Source organism: Paramormyrops kingsleyae, chromosome 18 (assembly GCF_048594095.1).
Source record: "Paramormyrops kingsleyae isolate MSU_618 chromosome 18, PKINGS_0.4, whole genome shotgun sequence".
NCBI classification, from domain to species: Eukaryota; Metazoa; Chordata; class Actinopteri; order Osteoglossiformes; family Mormyridae; genus Paramormyrops; species Paramormyrops kingsleyae.
In genome coordinates this window covers 20,831,919-20,853,612 of record NC_132814.1, presented here as the reverse complement: position 1 = coordinate 20,853,612, position 21,694 = coordinate 20,831,919, and the positions used below count along the sequence as shown (strand labels likewise).

Below are 21,694 nucleotides of genomic sequence, written 5' to 3'. Positions count from 1 at the left end.
CTGTAAAAATGTTGCCAATTTATTAGTTTCATAACAATAATACATAGACAATCAATGTTTACCATATTTGCACATATCTTCTGCACATTTATTTTCTTTTTATTGTCTTCATCTTTTTGACTGACTCATTAAGTTCTGTTCTTCCCATTTTGCTATTGATTGCTATTGTAGTCATTAGCTCCCAAAGGGAAACTAAATACAAATGTTTGGTGTTTTATGTTGTTGCAAATGTGTTACTAATTAAAAAGCACCCAATGAGACCGCTCGTCAATGAACTTTTTAACTCAGAACAGCCCTTTTAGAACTACAATTTGGGTTTAAATGTATTACTACTTGAAATGAATGTTTTGCTTAATACTACTGGTCGTTTCTACTGTGACATATATTTTTCTAAAGAAATGAAGAAAGCAGTGATTATTGTTATAAAACCAATACATTTGCAATATTTTTACTGAAGTAAGCAAACATCCCAAGACTGTGAGCGCTGTATAACGCACTGAATCGTCTAGCACCTGAGCAAATTAGCAGTTTACCGGTTCCATATACCCACCCTCGTCCGCTTCACTCTCAAGGGGCGGGATACCTGGCAGTGTCCAGGGTGGAATGATTGTCATTTGGCTGCAGAGCATCCTGTTACAGAGCCCTAACGTTATGGAATAGTCTACCAGCAAAGGAGCTAGATTCAGACTCACTCCCGACATTTACAACCCCGCTTCCAAAAAAGTTGGGATGTAAAATGTAAATAAAAACAGAATGCAATGATTTGCAAATCATATAAACCCATATCTAACTGAAAATACTACAAAGACAACATATCAAGTGTTGAAAATGAGAAATTTTATTGTTTTACAACAAATATATGCCCGATTTAATTTGATGCCAGCAGCACATTTCAAATAAGTTGGGACAGGGGCATGTTTACCTCTGCGTTGCATCAGCTCTCTGCAAAATGAGGAGACCAGTTGCTGCAGTTTTGAAAGTGAAATGTTGCCCCATTCTTGCCCGATATAGGATTTCAACTGCTCAACAGTTCAGGGTCTCCTTTGTCGTATTTTTCATTTCACAATGCTCCAAAATTTTCGTTTCATGATGCGCCAAATTTTTTGTGTCATGATAGCCCGGAGGACTCAGCATCCATTATTTCCAAAAAGAATTTGAGATTTTGATTCATCAGACCACAGGGCAATTTTCCATTTTGCCTCAGTCCATCTTAAATGAGCTCGGACTCTCTGAATCTTTTCATGATACTATGTACCGTAGATTAAATTAGGAAATTTGCAACATTATGTTGAGGAATATTATTCTTAAATTGCTGTAATATTTGCCCACGCAGTCTATCACTGATTGGTGAACCCATCTTCACTGCACAGAGACTCCGCCTCTCTGGGCGGCTCTTCTTATACACAATCATCTTACTGAGCTGTTGCAAATTAACCTAAATAGTTGCGAGATATTCAACCAGGTACTTTGTTTTAGCACAACACAACTTTTTCAGTGTTTTGTTGCCCCTCTGCCAACTTTTCTGAGACGTGTTGCTGGCATCAAATTCAAAAGTGCATGTATTTGTCAAAAAACAATAACATTTCTCAGTTTCAACATATGTTGTCTTTGTTCTGTTGTCAATTAAATTTGGGTTTTTATGTTTTGCAAATCATTGCTTTATATTTTTATTTACGTTTTACTTAGAGTCACCACTTTTTTGGAAACAGGGTTGTAAGTCAAAGCTAAAAATTCACATATTTAGCATATGGTGACAATGCTGAGAGCTGGATAGCAAGTTCTCACCCTCATTTAGGGTTATATAGAGTATAGAGTTTGTTGGGGATGAACTGGCCCCCTGTGCTGTTGGAGTGCCGGTGCTCAGCCTGGTGCTGAGGGATTCCTCATCCCTGCCCCCCCCCCCCCCCAGTGCTGTGACTCTGGCTTCCAGTGTCCCCTGTGTTGTTGGAATGCTGGTGCTCAGGGATTCCTCACGCCTGCATTTGCATGGTTTTTTTCCTACTAGGGAGTGTTTCCTCACTGCTATCGCCTCTGGCTGGCGCTCTGGGGGCTTCGGCCCGAGTAAATGTAAAGCACTTTGAGACAATGCAATGTTGGGAAAATGCACTATGTAAATAAACTGAATTGAATTGGACCACTGGGTTTAAATGTATGTCACTTTGAATGAAAAAATGTCTGTTAAATATACAAGCAAGTTCCTGGATGTGACCTGATATGGCCACCAGGGGGCAGGACCCACACAATGCCCGAATCCACTGTATAGTAGTCAGTGTCACTGGTTTGCTTATTCACTGCACCAGATCTCTGCATCTGTAAGCCCCCTCCGCAGCTTGATGGGCTCATACGGCACTGGGGTCACATACACTGCATCAGTGCAGTCTAGCTTTTGGTCGAATTCTGACAGCGGAACGCAGAAGAGGGGGACCAGCGACAGACAACAAGGTGGGCGTTATGCCCTCGGGGTGCTGCAGGTGTGCCCGGCAGGGGCCCCCGTACGTGCGAGATGCCACGGGGGCTCTGGCAGCAGCAAGAACATCCCCCCGAAGCACCCAGTGGCCCATCAGTACAACTCATCAGGCTCCTCTGCACGGTGCCGATAAGACGTCACCACCTTCTGCCGACCCAGACCGTCACTCGAACCCATTCCTTTTTGTAACCCTCCTCAGGGGCCTCAGCCGGGTCACGGTCAGGCCCTGGCGACTGGGGCCGCTGTTTACACAGCGCGAATAAACAAATCTGCAGCTTTATCTAGGTGCCCCCCCCCCTCCATTTCAGAGGAAGAGGCTCGATCTGATAAATATGGGGAGCGGGGGAGGGGCGGGGCAGGGTGGGGCAGCACAGGGACGCCCACGCGCACTTCCATGGGCTGGACCACTCCTCATTTGACCGAGCAGCCCTGATCGCTGGACTCCCTGTAACCATGGAGACACAGACGCACAGGAAGGTGCACCAATGCCTCCCCCGCTCTTCAGTGCCCTAGCTTGCATGACTGAATGCCAGAGGGACCCGGGGTGACAGGCCGGTCCATGCCTCTGGTTTCCAACTGTGAGGTTAATTAATTGCCTCCATACATGACAAGGTTTCTTTTTCCTGTGAGACACCAGCCAACAACAGTCAGCACAGGGATTTGGGTGCTGGAATGGGGGATTTTATTAAAACACTTCTTATTAACAGACGTGGAGCCCAAAGCTCCTGAAATAGCAACTTTGGATCTTACCCAGGACTGACAGATAAGTGGCTCATGGCTCGTGGCCACCAATCACTGTGCTGCTTGTGGCCACCAATCACTGTGCTGCTTGTGGCCACCAATCATGGGGGTAGCTGAACAAGCTGTCTTATGCAAAGCTGAACAAATTAGACATTCACTCCGCACTCTGCTGGAGCCAGGGCCCTCCCCCTCTTACTCCCAGCGGAAGGTGACCAGCCCTCCAGACCCCTGCTGGGCTCCCCTTAGCAAGGTCAAAGGTCAAATGGATCACCCTGCAGCTCGCGTGAAAGGGGGTGGAGATGCAGACATGCCAAACCGCGATAGGGAAGGGGCGGGCTTACCCTGGCAGCTCCTCTCATTGGTCAGCAGCTTGTAGCCCTTCTTGCAGCTGCACTCGAAGCTGCCCACCGTGTTCCGGCATACGTGGTCACACCCTCCATTGTTCAGCCGGCACTCGTCGATATCTGCATTTTGGACAACAGGAGAGAGGCGGCTGAGTCGCACTGCATTATGGGACACTGGCAAACTCTTGTGCAGAGAGGCCCAGACACACAGCCATGGGTAGGAGGTGAAGATGTGGGTCTTTTGAAGCTGCAGTTCAAGCCAGGATCAGCAATACATGGAGTGTTTGGGCTGACAGGAAATAATAAATATCTGTACCCCTCCGAAAAAAGACATCCGGAGCAGCCTTCATCCACCTACGAGGACAAGCCGCCCGCAGACAGTGTTTGTGCATCTGTCCCGCGCATGCAAGCCCGGCCCGATGGCATGAGGCTGCTTCCTCACCACCCCGGGAGTTTCTGCTCCGCCGCCCCCGTCAGCCGGCCGATCCGTCACCGGGCCGCGGCTTTGATTTGGCGGCGCTGACGGCTAACGTGTTCCTGGCTTTCATTAAGCTGGAAACGCCGTTGTAAACGAGCCCAGGCTCTCAGAAGAGCTCATCTGTTTAAAATAAATACATAAAAAGCGGAATAAAATAATAGAGCCCCCCCTGAGCTGGACAGCCCTTGCCAGAGCCTGTTTTCTCGTGCCAGCCCTGTCTAAAACTGTTTCCTAATAAAGGGCAGTTTATCCAAATGCTGGGCGCTAATCCCCGTCCGCAGCTGGCCCCCCAGCTCAGGCGTGCCCCTCCCCCAAGCCAAGCAGACTCGGCCCATGTTCCTGTTTGTGCTCTCTGTCTTTGTGCTGTTTACGGATCGGACTCCATGGCGGTAATGAATGAAGACATCCTTCTGTTAGCCAAAACAACTTGGCTACAAACATCTGTGTTATTTTAAAAGGGGGGTGTTTGCAAAGCAGTGTGATTTAGGAATGGTGGGATTGCTAGAAGGGCTTGGGGGTGAGTAGCACTCGAACCCCACATCTCCAGGGTTCCAGGCTCACGCTTCCTCCGTCATTGTGCATGTGCATGTGCACCGTGTCGCACGGGCTTCCTCACGGGGTCCAAAGACATGCAGGGAGATACACCTTGATCAGTCCAAGTTGCCAGTGCAAGACTAAATTTGCATATACCCTGTGATGGACTGGCATCCTGTCTCATGTGTACCCCAGCCTTGTGCTGCCTGAGAGATGCTCCAGGCCCCCTGTGAAGATGGATGGATGGATGGATGGATGGATAGATCGAAGGATGGATGGATGGATCGATTGATGGATAACTCATATTATTATGTAAGAAAGTAAATGATTGGAGAAGGCCTTAGGGCTGGGATGAAGATGAATGGATGGGTGCTCTTAGGGTGGAGGCACGGCACCTTTGCAGGTCTTTCGGTCGGGCTGCAGGATGAAGCCAACAGGACAGCTGCAGCGAACCCCTGTCGTGGCATCATGACATGTACTGTCACATCCGCCATTGTTTACCGCGCAGGTTTCTGTGGAAAGAAAGGGCAGACTGAGGGAGACAGCATATACAGCAGAGTCAGACAGAGGGTACACATGCAGCACAGTCAAGGAGATGGTACACATAGTACAGTCAGGGAGATGTTACACACACAGCACAGTCAAGGAAACAGTACACACACAGCACAGTCAGAGATGGTAGATGGTACACGCACGTAACACAGTCAGACAGAGGGTACACACAGCACAGTCAGGGAGATGGTACATGCACACAGCACAGTCAGACAGAATGTACACATACCACACACAGCACAGTCAGGGAGACAATATACAGCCAGCACAGCCAGGGAGATGGTACACATAAAGCACAGTCAGGGAGACGGTACACAAACAGCACAGTCAGGGAGATGGAACACCAACAGCACAGTCAGGAAGATGGTACACACACACAGCAAAGTCAAGGAGACAGTACAGTGCACACACAACACAGCACAGTCAGGGAGATGGTACACACACACACACACACACAGCACAGCCAAGGAGATGGTAGACACACACAGCACAGTCAGAGATATGGTACACACACACAGCAAAGTCAAGGAGACAGTACAGTGCACACACAACACAGCACGGTCAGGGAGATGGTACACACACACACACACACAGTACAGCCAAGGAGATGGTAGACACACACAGCACAGTCAGAGATATGGTACACACACACAGCAAAGTCAAGGAGACAGTACAGTACACACACAACACAGCACAGTCAGGGAGATGGTACATACACACAGCACACTCAGGGAAACAGTACACACACAACACAGTTAGACAGACGGTACACACGCAGAGTAGTCAGGGAGACGATACACACACAGCACAGCCAGGGAGATGGTACACACACAGCACAGTCAGGAAGATGGTACACACACAGCACAGTCAGGAAGATGGTACACACACAGCACAGTCAAGGAGACAGTACACACACAGCATGGTCAGGGAGATGGTACACACACAGCACAGTCAATGAGATGGTACACACACACAAAGCTTTGTTATTGTCTGGTAAGTAGTATTAGTTAAGCTGTTTAAACCAATTAAAAACAGAGCTGAAGAGAGAGGAGCACCCCTGTACATTTGGTTTGAAGGTGGTGCAGACAGCCCCCCCACCACTGACAGCATGGACACAGTGCTGCCATGGTAACGTGAAAATAAAAAATGTCACACGTTCTCACTCCGTCCGACGCATGATACCCTCCATTTGCCCCCCTTCTGCTGAGTGACCGGTAGCTGGTTCCACTTTCTGTAAGAGTAAAACTGCCCCATATTTCAGCGGAACCACCCGGAAAACCAACTTGGCCACCGGGAACGTCAGAGGACCCTGCAGAAGCCCTACAGTGTGGAGGACACGCTGCCGGAGCGCGCCCCGGGACTCTGACACGGGTCAGAGCCAAGGACAGAGCGGGTTTGGGCTGACAGGTGGGCAGGGGGAGCCGTGTGGGCCTCCAACGCACACCCCCCCGATATTACAGAGTGGAGCCTCCCAAAATGTCCGGTCCCTCCGATTTCCCTATCGACCACGAATCCGACTTCCTTTGGGACCCTGAGGATTTGTTTGGTTGAATAGGATCTGAAACCCCCGACCTGGTCAAGGCGCAAGTCTGTCATTGGCAGGATCCAGACACCCCTGTGCTGTAACTGTGACAACCCCCCCCCCCCCCCCCCCGACACAGGTGACTGAGCAGCGCACGCGGTTTATCCAAATGACACCCAGCGGGATGCAGCGCAGTCACAGCACGTCTGCAACGATGACGCCGCACTGAGAGCAAGACGGGCATCAGGCCTCTTTATGTCATTTACAGCTTCAAATAAACACAGCCAGCCTGAAGGGGGCAGCAGCCCCAAAACAGCGGGTTAGGTGGGACCACCAGCACGTCCACCCCAGCCAGAAAGCAGCACTGCACTTTCTAGAACAAGGTTCCCCAATTCCGGTCCTTGCGGGACAGAATCCAACACGGTTTACACATTTCCCTGCTCAACCACACCATAATCAGCTAATTACCAGGTTTAGTAGGTGTGTTTAAACAGGAAAATCTGCGTTGGATTCTGGCCCACAAGGACCGGAATTGGGGAACCCTGTTCGAGAAGCTGATGGGAGGAGTTTTGCCGATATCCACTGGCAGGAAGTATAGCCTTTGGACTATAAGGCTGAGATCTATGCTGGACGAGCCACCAGATCTCAGCTTCCATACATATCGGCGGCCTTTGGGTTTCGGAGTCAGTAGGCAGAGTGTAAGGATGAAGCACGTAAACATTGTACAGAGGGCTGTAAAAAGCAGGTTTAGCATGCCAGTGCGCGTCACACCGGATCCCTCCGCCCCGGCTCTGACGTCATCCCTGCACGTTCAGCGCACGTCTTAATAATCACGACCTTGTGCTAAGAAAGGTCACGTGGAGGCGGAGCCAGGGGTGATGGCCTGTGGGGTTCGCTCCCGTGCTTGGGACGCGCCTCACGCCCAGCAGAGTGGGGGTATTAGCTCACGACCCGCAGCGGCCACACACACGTAACCCGGGTTAGGACAACGGCGACAGCACATCCCGCCCTAAAAGGAAACCTGCCCCCAAAGTGCTCTTGCTCCTGTGTTTTCAAGCCTCTTGCTCGTGAATCTGGAAAAAAAAAACACACACACACACTCCGTGTTTCATAAGCGTGGGGACAGACTGAAGGCTCTGGTGTCAGACATTAAGAGGATAATGTACCACCATTGATACCCCCGACTGATACCCTCACTGACACACACACCCACTGACACACCCCCAAAACCCAGTCCTAATGACACCCCCCACAAACACACCCCCACTGATACACCCCCAAAACGCACTCTTAATGACACGCCCCACTGACATGCCCCCACAAACACACCCCCTACTGACACACCCATCATGAAACGCCCCCAAAGACACACCCCCATCTGACACACCCAATACTGATGCATTCCCCCAGTCACACAGTCCCACTCCATCGAAAAACCCCAAGTGAACCCCCCCCCCCCCACGCACACACACACACACACACACACACACACCTTGCTTTTACTATAAGAGCAGAGAGGTGATGTCAGAGAGAGGACCCCTGCTGGAAAGAAAAGGCCACTGCATCCCAGGGGTTACCGTGGCAACCCCTGCTAAAGAATACACCCAAGCCAGAGGAGCAGAAATATTTACCATTGGGTACGAGATGAGGCATGGCCAGCAGCTGCACAGTCCTTTCCCCTGCGCACACACAGTGTAAAAACACACTTTAGTGCGTACAATTCACAGTGACCCCAAGACACAGGTGGAGGCAGCATCTACAACTACAGGACGCCTGAAGACCCCCCCCCCCCCCCCCACAGAGCAGGGCAAGAGGGACCAAGCTGCCACACCTAAGGGCACTTAATGCCCTATTTTCCAGTTGTTTGACATTCCCTGCATCCCGCAGATGCAAGCTGTGTTGTATGTGTGTAGGATTGGGCAGAAATGTGAGCACACACACAACCGGACACATGGAAGCATGTGCACATGATACATGTGGGGCACACTGGCATGCACGCACACACACACACACACAAGCACACAGGCACATGAACACAGGCACATAAGAGTACATGTGAGCACACAGGCACACGTGAATACATGTCAGTACACAAGTCATGCACACTGGCACACACATACAGGCACATGCTCACAGACACACGCGAGTACACACAGGCACATGCTCACAGCCACATGCACATAGGTGCAAAAACACAGGCAATGTCTCTTGGTCCCAGAAAGCAGGGGGTCAGGGCAGGTGGGGAAGCAGACAAAGGCAAATTATAGATACGGTGCATCACACAGCCACAAAGCAGCAGAGCTTAGGGGTGGGTAGGGAGAGGAGCCCGTGGGGGGGTGGCGGTGACAATCCTATCTGACAGGGCAGCATTCGCGTGCCACTGGTTTGACATGGGGGGGGCAGGGCCTCGGCCTTCGTCTGCTCAGGACAGACTTTTCCTCAGAAAGTTCTGGATTTTCCCCCAGTCTATCTGAGCAGCAGGTGGTGAGGTGGGTGGGGGGATCATAGGCTGCAGGGAATCACATGACCGTGTTTGCAGGTGGATGAAACTCTCTGCTATCTCACAGCAGGTTTCACCTTCACACAGATAAGCTAATGTTCCCTTTCTAACCCTTTGCCCAGTCACTGTGGAAATAAACTCAGGAGCACACAGCTAGAACCTGAGGAGCGGCACATTGGCCCTACCCTGCATGAGACACACGCACACACACACACACACACACACACACACACAGCAAAGCCATTATCTCAGCAGAATAGCTGGCCTCCTGACAGTCTGTGTGTGAATCTCTGTGCATGTGAGGATGTCTGTGAGTTTTTGTAATTATTACCTTATGGGGACCAGATTTCCCCACAATATGATAAAAACCTGTAACTTTTTACCTTGTGGGGACATTTTTGCAGTTCCCATAAAGATGACCTCAATTTTATAAAAGTAATCACGAGAGGTAAGGAGCATGCACTAATACAGCACGCTGCTGCACCCACCACACAACAAGCCACCTCAGGGATGAGAACCTGAGTGCAGCTGTGGGACGGGCGATACCTCAGCACCACACTAGTCCGAATGGAATGGACCAGTGTGAGTTTTTTCCAGTAGCTGCAGTGCCAGTCCTGCCACCAACCCCCAAATTTTCCTGGAAGTTGGAGAACCTCCTTGCAGGGCTGGATGTAGATTAACAAAGCAATTGCAGGTTAAGGGCCTTGCTCAAGGGCCCAAAAGAGTACAATCACTCCTGGCATTCACAGGATTTGAACCAACAACCTTCAGATTGTCAGCACACATTCCCTAGCCTCAGAGGCACTCAACCTGGCTATGTAATGCGATCAAAGAACTAAAAATGCCAAAAGTTTTGTGTTTTGTTTGGCTACTTATGGTTAAGGTTAGGGCTGGGTAGGGGTTAAGGGTGTCATAGTTGGAAATAGGAATATAGAGGTACCTCAGTTCTCGAACTCATTTGAACTCGAATTTCTTAAAAGTTGAACCAACCAGTTCGAAAAAAAAATGACCTAGAACTCGATCTGAATCTCAGAAGTCGAACCGTGAACGCTGACCTAAGATAACTTGTATGAGCGGGGAAATGAGTCACGCGGCACGTCTCTCAGCGGAAACAAAGGGTAACGCTTCAGTCTCCGCCTCGCATTCGCTGTAATAGCATCGTTTGTTGGTGATGGTGCTTTTTTATTGAAAATACTGTATCAGGTAATACACTGTACTTTATATCATTTCGGTAGCCATTGCTCACCAAAAAGTTATGTAATAGTTGTACAAATGTTACAACCTAAAAGTTTGCGATTTATGAACAAATTAACAAATACAGAGTAATAATAAAAATAAACAATGGACTCCATGGCATAGTCTAGTGTTGGCGCAGTGTTGGGGCGTGGCTTGGGGTTATCACGATCTGTCGAGCCGGGAACGGGGAAGCAGGGACAGGACTCAAGCCATCGGGAAACACGGGGTTTAACTGACAACAGGCAGAACAACACAATGAAGTTACAATGACCGGATTAAGGAAAAAACTGAAACGCGGACTAAATACAGAGGACTAATGACAACTAGAAACAGCTGATCACATGGGGGTTCCACGCGAGGTTAACGAGGGGGCGTGGCACACGGAAGGAGCAGAAGATCAGGGCAGGACAGGGTTAGTGTTGGGGTACATTCTTTATCGTTTTGGAAGCCATTAAGAAAAAAAATGCTCTTCTTGTTTTATCCTATTCATTTTGTGTTTAAATGCTAAAAAAACATATTTAGATGTAATTTTTGGGGGCCGGGAACCAATTAATTGGTTTTCCATTATTTCTTATGGGGAAAATTCAATCAGAACTCAAACTTTTTAGGATTCGAACCCGAGGTCTGAATAGATTAAGTTCGAGTTCTGAGGTACCACTGTATGTCCAAAGAAATGAATGGAGAGTCCCTATAAATTTAAGATATGAATACGTGGACTGTGCGTGAGCATGGTCTGTGATGTCTGTGAGTGTGTGCCTGATTTGCATGTGTGTGTGAGTGTGTGTGTGTGTGTCTTGATGATTGCACGTTCAGAGCAGTCTTCCTCTCTGTATGCTGCTCTGAATGCTTCCACATTGTTTTGATTCATTATGAGGGAATGTACAAACAAGCAGGTCAGTGCCCTGAGCGTGAGGAGGGGGAGTCTGATAGGGAGCGGTGATGGTGTAGTTACCCTACAGCATGTGCCTGCATGAGTGTGCGTGTAGCATCACGTGTAAACGCCGTGTTCAGATGGAGACCAGGTGTGATGCCGGTGCAAATTGCGTGTGTTTTACATTTGACTTATACCTGTGTAAACTCAGCCTCAGTCACCCCAGTCTGGCGTTACATGTCTGAAAAACATTAAGGCTGAAACATCTGCAAAGGTTTGAAACGGCACATGTAACTAAAGACATGTAACAGGGAGTACCACCTAAAATCGAACTAAACCGGGAACCACCACCTAAAATCGAACTAAACCGGGAACCACCACCTAAAATCGAACTAAACCGGGAACCACCACCTAAAATCGAACTAAACCGGGAACCACCACCTAAAATCGAACTAAACCGGGAACCACCACCTAAAATCGAACTAAACCGGGAACCACCACCTAAAATCGAACTAAACCGGGAACCACCACCTAAAACCAAATTAAAACGAGGGCTACCTCTCCCGTACTGTGACACAGGCTCCCCCGGCCACATGCAGACCCCCCCCCCACCCACTCCCCCAAATGACCCCATAATGTGATAAAACCTGTTATTTTGACTGTGTGGGGACACTTTTTCAGTCCCCACAAGGGGAAACCCAGTTTTATGAACAGGGATAGACATAACTGGTACGCAATCACCTATAAAAATGGTATATGTGACAATCGATCGTGGTAACAGTGTAAATGCATACTGTACCTATTCTATGTGCATTTGTGCTGATTTGAAAACAAAATATAATGCATTTTAATCTTTATATGCTAACTCGACTTCATTTGCGGTATACAGGTTAAAATGCAAGGTATTTTCATGTCATAGCGGCGCAAATGCACATAAAATAAGTACGCATTTGTGCTTTTACACACAATCGATTGTCGCACGTATCGTTCTTAAAGGTGAATGCCTACTTGCATACCAGTTATGTCCATCCCTGTTTATAAAAATCTGTGACTGCAATCAAAAGTCTTGTATTTTGTTTGGTAACTTATGGTTAAGGTTAGGGCTGGGTAGGGGTTGAGGTTGTTATAAGGTTGTTCTCAGGTGGACGTCATATTGAGAGCTATGTATGTACGCTGGACAGACTGATCTCAGATCAGTGCACCCTCCCCCCTTCCATGTCAATCTTTCTCCCATCAGGCTGTTTTTGGGGCCTGTTTGTTTTATTGTGGTTTTATTCACCATTCATGCTACTTCAGCCGGTGTGGTTAGACCCCAGCCGCGGGGAGGGGGGGGGGGGGGGGCGGAAGGCCTGGTAACAGAGCGACAGGCGACGGGCTCTGCGGTCTGCATGGCAGGCACTCGGATTCACCGCTGCCCCGCAGTGTGTGTGCATGCCTGAGTAACGACGGGGTAGCATCCGAGCCAGAGATCGCAGCTGGATCTCATCAGAACAGGGCCGAAAGTGGGCCAATCACAACTTTTACCCACAATCCTCTTACCGTGCTGGCGAATTTGGTTGCTGTCTGTTCTAATACCTCTTAAAAATCTGTACATAGGCTGACCGACTGACTGACTTGACTGACTGAACGGCCGATTGACTGATTAACCCACTGATTGGCTGACTGACTGCCTGACTGATTGTTTGATTGGTTGCTTGATTGATTACACCCACAGCGCAGAAATTCCTCCCTGATTACTTGAGATGCCAGGGGCCTGTATGCTTGTGGCTGTAAAGGGAGAGTAACTGAATACAGAGGGGGGGGGGGGCGGCATGAGGGGCCACAGCAAAGCACAACAGCAGCCAGGGCAGCCAAGCAAAAACAGCAGAGAAGAGCAGCAGAAGCCAGAGGACCTGGACCAGAGCTGGGTGGAGCCAGGGACCATTTTCACATACATCTCAGAAGATGTCGCAGCCTGACCCTTAATGCTTCTGTTTGGCCCTGCATGGCCCTTTATGTATGATTCTGCATAGTCCTGATTCAATCTATTTGACCCTGCAGGGTCCTGCATGGTCTTGCTTTGCCCTGCTTGCCTCAGAAAACCCTCCGAGTTCTCAGTTCAGACACCAGACTCTTAATTCTGGTATCCTAAAATATTTATGCTGGTGTGAACCAGGGTTTCACCCCATGAACATGATTAAAGTGGAATGAAAACATGACAGATTGAAATACAGCTATAGGGGTGGGGGGGTTACTGAGGGTTCTGTGTATATCAGCCCCCCCCCCCCCCCTCCAAAAACAGCACACCAGCCCCCCACATCTCCTCACTCACCTACGCAGGTCTTGCCGTCAGAATGCAGGACGAACTTCATGTGGCATCCACACCGGGGTCCCTGGTCCGTGTCCTCGCACGTGTGCTGGCAGCCGCCGTTGCCGTAGTTACATGTCACTGACGGGAAAGGAAGGAAGAGTGTGAGACCGAAGCTGCATGCTCTTCATTGGGAGGATAATTCAGTTCATCTTTGAGGCGAAAGATACTTTTAATTCAAAACCTTGATAGGGGTTCTGCCAACACAGACACAGCCGCAGTGTTTACCAACCCCATTTGTGTGGGGCCCCTAGGTTTCAGGTTGTGGCCCCCTGTTGACCACAAACAGTCACTTCACCAAATATTAAATAAACATGTTCCTGATTTAGGACATGCTGAAGCGATATTTTCTGCTAACAAACTAGGTAGGTACCATCTTCTGACTCTACTCACTAGCTATTTATTTAGTCTATTTAGACAAAATTATACTTATAGCTTAAAAATATATAATACACTGAACAATTACCTTTAACGCTGGGATAACTTAACTTCTCACATGGTGCTTATGAAGCAGAAGCATTATGGGATAGGAACACCTGCACCAAAATGTTTATCCTTGTTTGTACAGTAGACTTCAACCCTCTCCATCCACCTCTACACCCATATCTGAGAAATCCTGAGACGCTGAAACCAGACGGGTTTGCTTGTCCGTATTTTGCTCCATCTATAAGAATCGAAAGCCACGATTTGCTATGGATGTGTAAATGTTGCCATGGTGACAGATGATGCGGGAGTAGACCTCCCTAACTACGCTGCCGTCACCAAAACAAACCCAACTGGATCAAAGGTGGCTTTTTTCAGCACAAAGTTAGACCTGAAAGATTAGGGGTCTATGTATTTGTGCTTTTGTAATAATTTTTTATACAACAAAAATTAATCAGAACTTGCATAGGTATAGTACTAACTACTGTACTCATGAGGATGAGGGTGAATATTCTGGGATGTATGATGTACAGATCAGGCAGTATAAGGAGCAGCTGGGAGACTGTGCAGCAGGGAGGAGAATGTTACTTCAGAAAAACTCCACAGTACCCCAGAATTGAGATCTCTGTGCTGCCCTTCAAACAGGTCTGATTCTCACCCAATGCTTATGCTCGCTGACCTTATAAAATGAAGTAAACCCTCGTGGCTTTTTTCACCACACAATTTTCCCCACCAAAAATATTACCTCATTGTTCACAATAAAAATTATGTCCTTTAAATTTAAATTCTCATTTACAGCTTTGCAAACCGACCAGACCCAACGTGATATTTTTCTGTCTTTTTAAAGAAGTGGTCCATTAAGCAGGAGCGTTGCCTAAGGCTTGCAGGGTTGGGGGTTCGAATCCCACCTCTCAGCCATAGAGCGGTGTTGAGTTATGCGTAAAGGCGTTTTTAGTCTCGGACAAATGCTATTTCATTTCACTGTATATCTGCATATTTTGAAACGACAATAAAGACTGACTCCATTACTCAATGGACGGCCATAACTAAGGACTGGTTAATTCACCATTGGTTTAAACAACCAATTAGTAAAGCTGTAGAAAAGTAAACCTTTTTATGTATTGGTAGGAAACGGGTTCTGTTTGCTGGGATAGTTCCGTCCTTCAGACATTATCAATTAAAGCATTAATGCAGAATCTATTGGTTTATGTGACGAAGCTGCAGTAGGATCGCAGTCTGGCTGGCACTGTATACGGGCCCCGTTTGGAGCGACCCAACTCACTGCGCTCAGTCTCACTGCGCTCAGGCTCACTGCGCTCAGGCTCACTCACGCTTGCAGTCTTTCTGGTTCTTGGTGAGCTGGAAGCCCGGCCGGCACTCGCAGGCCACGCTGCCCTTGGGCGTCTCCCGGCAGATGTGGGCACAGCCATGGTTCCGGTCCATGCACTTGAGTCCTTCTGAGGGCGACAGGGGTGAGGGGGACATGGGGACAGACAGTTAGGGACATGGGCACACACACAGATTAAGTATGAATATCTTGGTGGGGACTCTCCATTCATTTCTATGGCCAAAACCCTAATCCCAGCAATAACCTTAATCCCATCCCAGCAATAACCTTAACCACTAGTAACCAAACAAAATACGAGACTTATGCCATTTTCAGTTTTTTGATTGCAGTCACAGATTTTTATGAAATCGAGTTTACCCTTGTGGGGTGGGGGTAAAATAGGTCCTCACAATGCCAAAATAATTTATCACATGATAAATATTCATAGGGGATGCTCATTCATTTCTATGGGAAAAATGCTAATGCTAACAATGACAACCTTAACCCCTACCCAGCCCTAACCATAACCATAAGTGACCAAACACAATACAAGAGTTTATGCATTTTTTGTGTTTTGATTGCAGTCACATTTTTAGAAAATTCAGTTTTCCCTTATGGTCTAAAAAGGTTTTAAAAAAAAATTAAATATGGGCATTTATCACATTGTGGGGACATTATCTAGACCACACACACACACATACACACACACACACACACTCCAGCAGTCTCCAGCCTCAGCCCGGTCACCAGCTCTGGTTGCCCCGCCTCTTGACAAACACTGAATTCCTGCTAAGACACCGCCCTCGCCGACGGCCCCCCAGCACAGACACGCTCCATCCCTGTCGACAGACGCACAGTCACCCCGCCGGCAGTCGGATGGCGAGCCGCACTGAGCATGTCTCATCATGCCCAGGGAACTCTGCAGCACTACAGGAGCATGTCTGAGCGAGGCGGACAAGGCCAGCCGATCCGGGAGCCGAACCGGGAGCCGATCCGGGAGCCGACCCGGGAGCCGAACCGGGAGCCGACCCGGGAGCCGATCCGGGAGCCGACCCGGGAGCCGACCCGGGAGCCGACCCGGGAGCCGAACCGGGAGCCGACCCGGGAGCCGACCCGGGAGCCGACCCGGGACACATCGGGATGACCCACGTGGAACTCACCAGTGCCCCCATCAGCCCGGGTCAACAACGCGCTCCAGCTAGCAAGCACACTGTCACAGACAGACATGGTTCTGGCCACCGGGCGGGGCCGAGCCTACACCCTATTAGCATAAAACCACCGGAGGGGCGGCTCTGGATCTGGGGGGTTTGGAGAGATGTTTCCACATACTGTGGTTTCTCCCGCTACATTTCCTGCGAGATGGAAACCCTCACGGCTCGTCCCTGCAGAGGGCGCCGTTTGCCCCCCCATCAGGGCAGAACCTGGGCCCAGGCTCAGGCTCTGCACTTTGCGGTCCATTTTATTATTCTGAATATAACAATAAAATATGCAGTGGAATACATTACAGCCTGCATACAGAACCACAGGTCTACAGTGTGGTTCCTGACCGGGTACCATCCAGCACCCAGGGCAGCTGGGAGTTAAACGTGAGCGGGGAACTCAGCGGAACCGGCCAAGCGGGCTGCCAGGCCGGTTCCCCACACACTCAGATGAGGAGTTCAGAGGAGACCACAGGGCGCGGGGTGAGTGGAGGGCGACTGTGGCGCGGAGCAAAAGCACCGACCCTGAAAGCTCACCTTGTTCCTAAAAATACAGGCCAACATCAAAGACACTGTTACTGAGCGTGTGCGAACCGATGCGTCTCCTAGGCAACGCTTAAAGCGACAGGCCCCGGCACGCAGACAGCGGCGTGCTTTAATGATGCTCTGAGGTAATGAGCCGCTCACGGGTTGCTCCCGGCAGCAAACACGCGTCCTTAATCAGTGGCTGCGAAAGCGAGTTGTATGTTAAACAGGTCTTCCACAGCGACACCACATCCATCACGGCGGCTACGTGACCGAGTTCAGCTCAGGTAGCAGATGAGCATGATCCGCCGAACCACAACCCCCCCTCCAATTAGCTCTACGTCCTGCGAGGCCTTGGGGGGGCCGGCAATGGGGCTGGAGCAAGCGATAACTGCCGTCCCGCCCCCTCGGAGCCCCTCGTCCCTGCCCTGCCACAGTTCCCTGTGCGTTCTATGCTGGTTGCTATGGTGACATGCCCCAAACACAAGGCTTCTGGGTAATTAGGGCAGCATTCCTTCCCCCATGGATAATGGGCCACTAAAACTTTTTAACAGGAGGATAAAAATGTCAGCGCATGGAAACGACAGAGAGGGAGAGTGAACTCTGGGGGCCAGGGAGCGGTAGGGGTGGTGGGTGGCGGCGGCATCCCAGAAGCCCCTGCCCCGGGCTGGGGAGTTGGGGCCGTTCTGCGCTACCGTTTGGACGGCGTCCATCACACCCAGCTCTGCTTCCAGACTGGAATTCCTCTTTTTTTATTAGGAAAAAGAGACAGAAGGGAATTCTGGGAATGACTGTGCTGATGATCCCAGACGAATTTGCACCTACATTCAAGCTGAGCACCGGTAAACACGGCAGAGAACACGTGCGCACGGCGGACTCTGACACGCCTGGCATTCCTCCTCCAGTCTGGCCGCACACGCAGGCAGCACGCGGGGACGAGACAGAACATGCCGGAGAAGCAGGAGCCTGAGCACGCCCACTGAGCACAGCCACCAAGCATGCCTACTGAGCACGCCCACTAAGTACGCCCATTGTGCATGCCCACTGAACACACCCACTGAGTAAGGCCACTAAACATGGCCACCAGGCATGCCCACTGAACACGCCCATGGAACACACCTTCTAAGCACACCTACTGAGCACGTCCCTCTAAACATGGCCACCGGGCATGCCCACTGAACACGCCCATGGAACACACCTTCTAAGCACACCTACTGAGCACGTCCCTCTAAACATGGCCACCGGGCATGCCCACTGAACACGCCCATGGAGCACACCTTCTAAGCACACCTACTGAGCACGTCCCTCTAAACATGGCCACCGGGCATGCCCACTGAACACACCCATGGAACACACCTACAGTACTAAGCACAGCTACTGAGCACATCCTCTGAGCACACCCGCTAAAGATGGCCACCGAGCGTGCCAAGTGGGCACACCGTGGAGATGGACACACACCGTGGAGATGGACACAGTGTGGAAGATGGCCTCCACAGTCCAGCGAGTGGCTGACAGACTAGCAGAGGGCAAGTGGCTCACCTTTGGGCCTCAGGATACAGTTACGCTGGGGGAGCCCTCATCTCTCAAAGTGCAGCCCCCCCGCCCCCCGGGGACCCTGCCCAGAGCATCACTGCCACAGCTGATGATGAAATTGGCTCATTCCTCGCTGAGTGTGTAAAACGCCGGCCAGTAAAAACAGGCCACCTGGCACCCCCCACAAGCACACCCTCCCCCCGCACGCACAGGCACCCGCGTTGCCCCCCGAGATGGCCCATCCGGGTGAGGGTCACGCCGAGAGAAGGGGACCAGAGGGGCAACCAGGGGTCCGGCCACCCCCAGTTTTTCCACTGGGAGAGAGCAGGGGAAAAAAACATTAGCAGCAAATGAATGAAGTGTTACATTGTGCTGGGAGAGCGTGGAAGGCCTTGCCCGCGGTGGGCTTCTGCAGAACGTTCTAGGCCTAACAAGAGCCAGCAGCTGGAGGCAGCGATGGTGGGGGGTGGGGGTGGGGGGGGGGAGCACTGCAGGGTGAGGTGCCAAAGCAATTTAACCTGTGAGCAGTGAGCCCATTTTGTCACAAAATATGCAGGATTCACATTTATCAAACGATACTCCGTCTGGCTGCCTGGCAGGCAGTGAGCTGGACGCCCGTCTGCAGCACAGAGAGAGCAGGGGTCTTCCGAACCATGAGGCGATCCAGTGGGAGAAGCACGGGCGCCGGCCCAGAGCCCTTCGGTGAGCTGAGATGCTGTCACACCACAGAGGGAGTTCACAGCAGGACACACAAACCTCCTACCAGCGCCCCCCAGTGGAAATACAGTCTGCTCTCACCCAACAAGGAGGCTGCCAGAATCATTAAATGGGAAGTTGTTAACTCTACCTAATCCACTGACGATTAGCCAATTAAAAAAATTAAGTCATTCTTCTCTTGCAACTGAATTAAATCCAGTGTGTAAATTTGGGGCTGGGGGAGAGGCTGAAATGGGATGCTTTGATTGTGAATCAGAAGGACTTCCCAACTCATTAAGCCCTTTGGCCAAGACAACCAAGCAAACCCGGCAAATTGGAGCAGTAAGTGTCATATGAGCGCATGGCGGAAAAGCCCCCAGGGAGGGCAGACTTATGAGAGGATAATACACTGGGTGGGGTGCAGTGCAACGGACACCTGAGAATTAACCGGGCCTTTAATGAGGGGCTGCTGGCTGGCTAGGAGCTTCTAATTACCACCAATCAGAAGTCTGTTTGAGGCTGCGTGAATGAGGATGACCCTGAGGATTATGGGATAGGCTGCAGGTCAACACCATGACCAGGAAATGGATAGAAGAATAGCAATGATATCTGCTAATATTGCACTGGTAAGTGTGAGAGTCATAGTGAGTCATAGTGAGGGTCTGTGGCTAGAGGGGGGCGGGGAGCTCACCTTTGGGCCTCTGGATGCAGGTGTGCTGGTTGTCACTCAGAAAGAAGCCATCCCGGCAACGGCACTCATAGCTGCCCATCATGTTGACGCAGATCTGCTGACAGCCGCCATTCCCGTCCGAACACTCATCCACGTCTGGGGAAACACAGGGAGAGACGGTGACGGTGTTTGTCATGGAGCGCTGGGCTGTGCTGTCCCCCTGCCTCCTGTCCCCAGCCACCCTCCCCCTGCCTCCTGTCCCCAGCCACCCTCCCCCTGCCTCCTGTCCCCAGCCACCCTCCCCCTGCCTCCTGTCCCCAGCCACCCTCCCCCTGCCTGGGGGTTGGGTGGTTCAGTGAGTAAAGGTGCCATAGGCTCCTATGGGAAACTCCAATCAGTTCCTGAGCCCTGGGCACCAGAGAGCGGCTGTTTACTCTAGCAAGCTTCCACGCCAGCTCACTTTCTGCCTGTTTGTCCAAACTGGAGCAGAGGGAGGATTAAGCTTCACACACACAGACACACACACACAGAGGTTTGTAATTATATCTTTGTGGGGACTCTCCGTTCATTTCTCTGGGGAAAACTATAATCCCAGCCTGACGACCCTAACCCCTACCCAGCCCTAAATCTTAACCATAAGTAACCAAACAAAACCAAATGTCTTTGGCATTTTTAGTTTTTGATTGCAGTCACAGACTTATTTTTTTAAATCGAGGTAGCAAAATGTCGCCACATGCTAAAAAGTAACAGGTTACATTTGGTCCCCACAATGTAATATGTACATGACCCATGCACACACACACACACACACAGACACACACACAGATACAGACAGACAGACGCACAGACACACACACACACACACACACACATGCACACTCACACACACACACACTCACATACACACACACACAGGCAGACACACACACACACACACTCACAGACACACAGACACACACACACACACCCCTGCCTGCCCCCATGTCACCCTCATGCTCTGTCTGGCCCCATCATACTTTCATCATTCCTGTCTCGTCCCCTGGAAAGACACCGGGGCTCTTTCACCCCCCACAGAAACACTGGCATGTCTGACAGGAAGAGTCTGACAAGCTGGGGGGAGGTTCGGGGTGGTGGGGGGGCAGCGCAGTGTCTCCATGTGATGGCCCCCTGCGTGACGCTAATTCTGGGCACCACAGATGTTTGTCACCGGGCCGACCCCAAGGATGTGAGCGCCGGGGCGGGCGGTAGCTCTGGGACTTGGCTCCCACCAGGCGACACACCGGCACGGCTGCCCCAGCCACCCCGGAACGCGTCGCTGCCCTGTCTGCCGCGGGCCGCCCGGCGCCCTCTCCAAGCGCCTCTAATAATCGCCTGCGTTATGGACCACGCCAGGCCACCGTCCAAAGCAAATATTTCCAAAGGGAAAGGGTTTCAGGCCCAGCCCAAAGAAGCCAGCGCGTTATTAGTACTTTAAGGAGATTTTTTTTCATTTTCCCAAGGGGGATAGAAAAAAAACATCTTAATCAAGCTAAGGCCTGAAAAAATGAGCTGTGCTCCTTCCCAGCTCGGGCTCTGAGTGTTTAGCAGGAGCGCATGTCGGACATTTGGCCCCTCGGTGAGGTCTACAGATGTGTAAACAAGCCAGCTCCACTCTGCTCTCTGCTGCTCTCCTCACCTCCTCTCTCCCCTCCTCTCCCTTCCTTTCCTCTGCTCTCCTCTCTTCTGCTCT

The 21,694-nt window shown here is 50.5% G+C and overlaps 1 protein-coding gene across 4 annotated transcripts in view; it reads right to left on the bottom strand.

The window, feature by feature from the left end:
- LOC111837102 (signal peptide, CUB domain, EGF-like 3) overlaps positions 1-21,694 on the bottom strand; it is a 55,292-nt gene that overhangs the window by 12,813 nt on the left and 20,785 nt on the right. The window contains exons 4-10 of one of the 4 annotated variants that reach the window (XM_023798916.2): positions 19,987-20,121; positions 15,347-15,472; positions 13,557-13,673; positions 8,270-8,317; positions 7,664-7,711; positions 4,960-5,076; positions 3,550-3,672 (exon numbers count right to left, since the gene is read on the bottom strand). In XM_023798916.2, coding sequence (XP_023654684.2) covers positions 3,550-3,672; positions 4,960-5,076; positions 7,664-7,711; positions 8,270-8,317; positions 13,557-13,673; positions 15,347-15,472; positions 19,987-20,121 — 714 coding nt within the window. The remainder of the gene's footprint in view (positions 1-3,549; positions 3,673-4,959; positions 5,077-7,663; positions 7,712-8,269; positions 8,318-13,556; positions 13,674-15,346; positions 15,473-19,986; positions 20,122-21,694) is intronic. The other 3 variants (XM_023798917.2, XM_023798918.2, XM_023798920.2) reach the window with 3 other exon arrangements.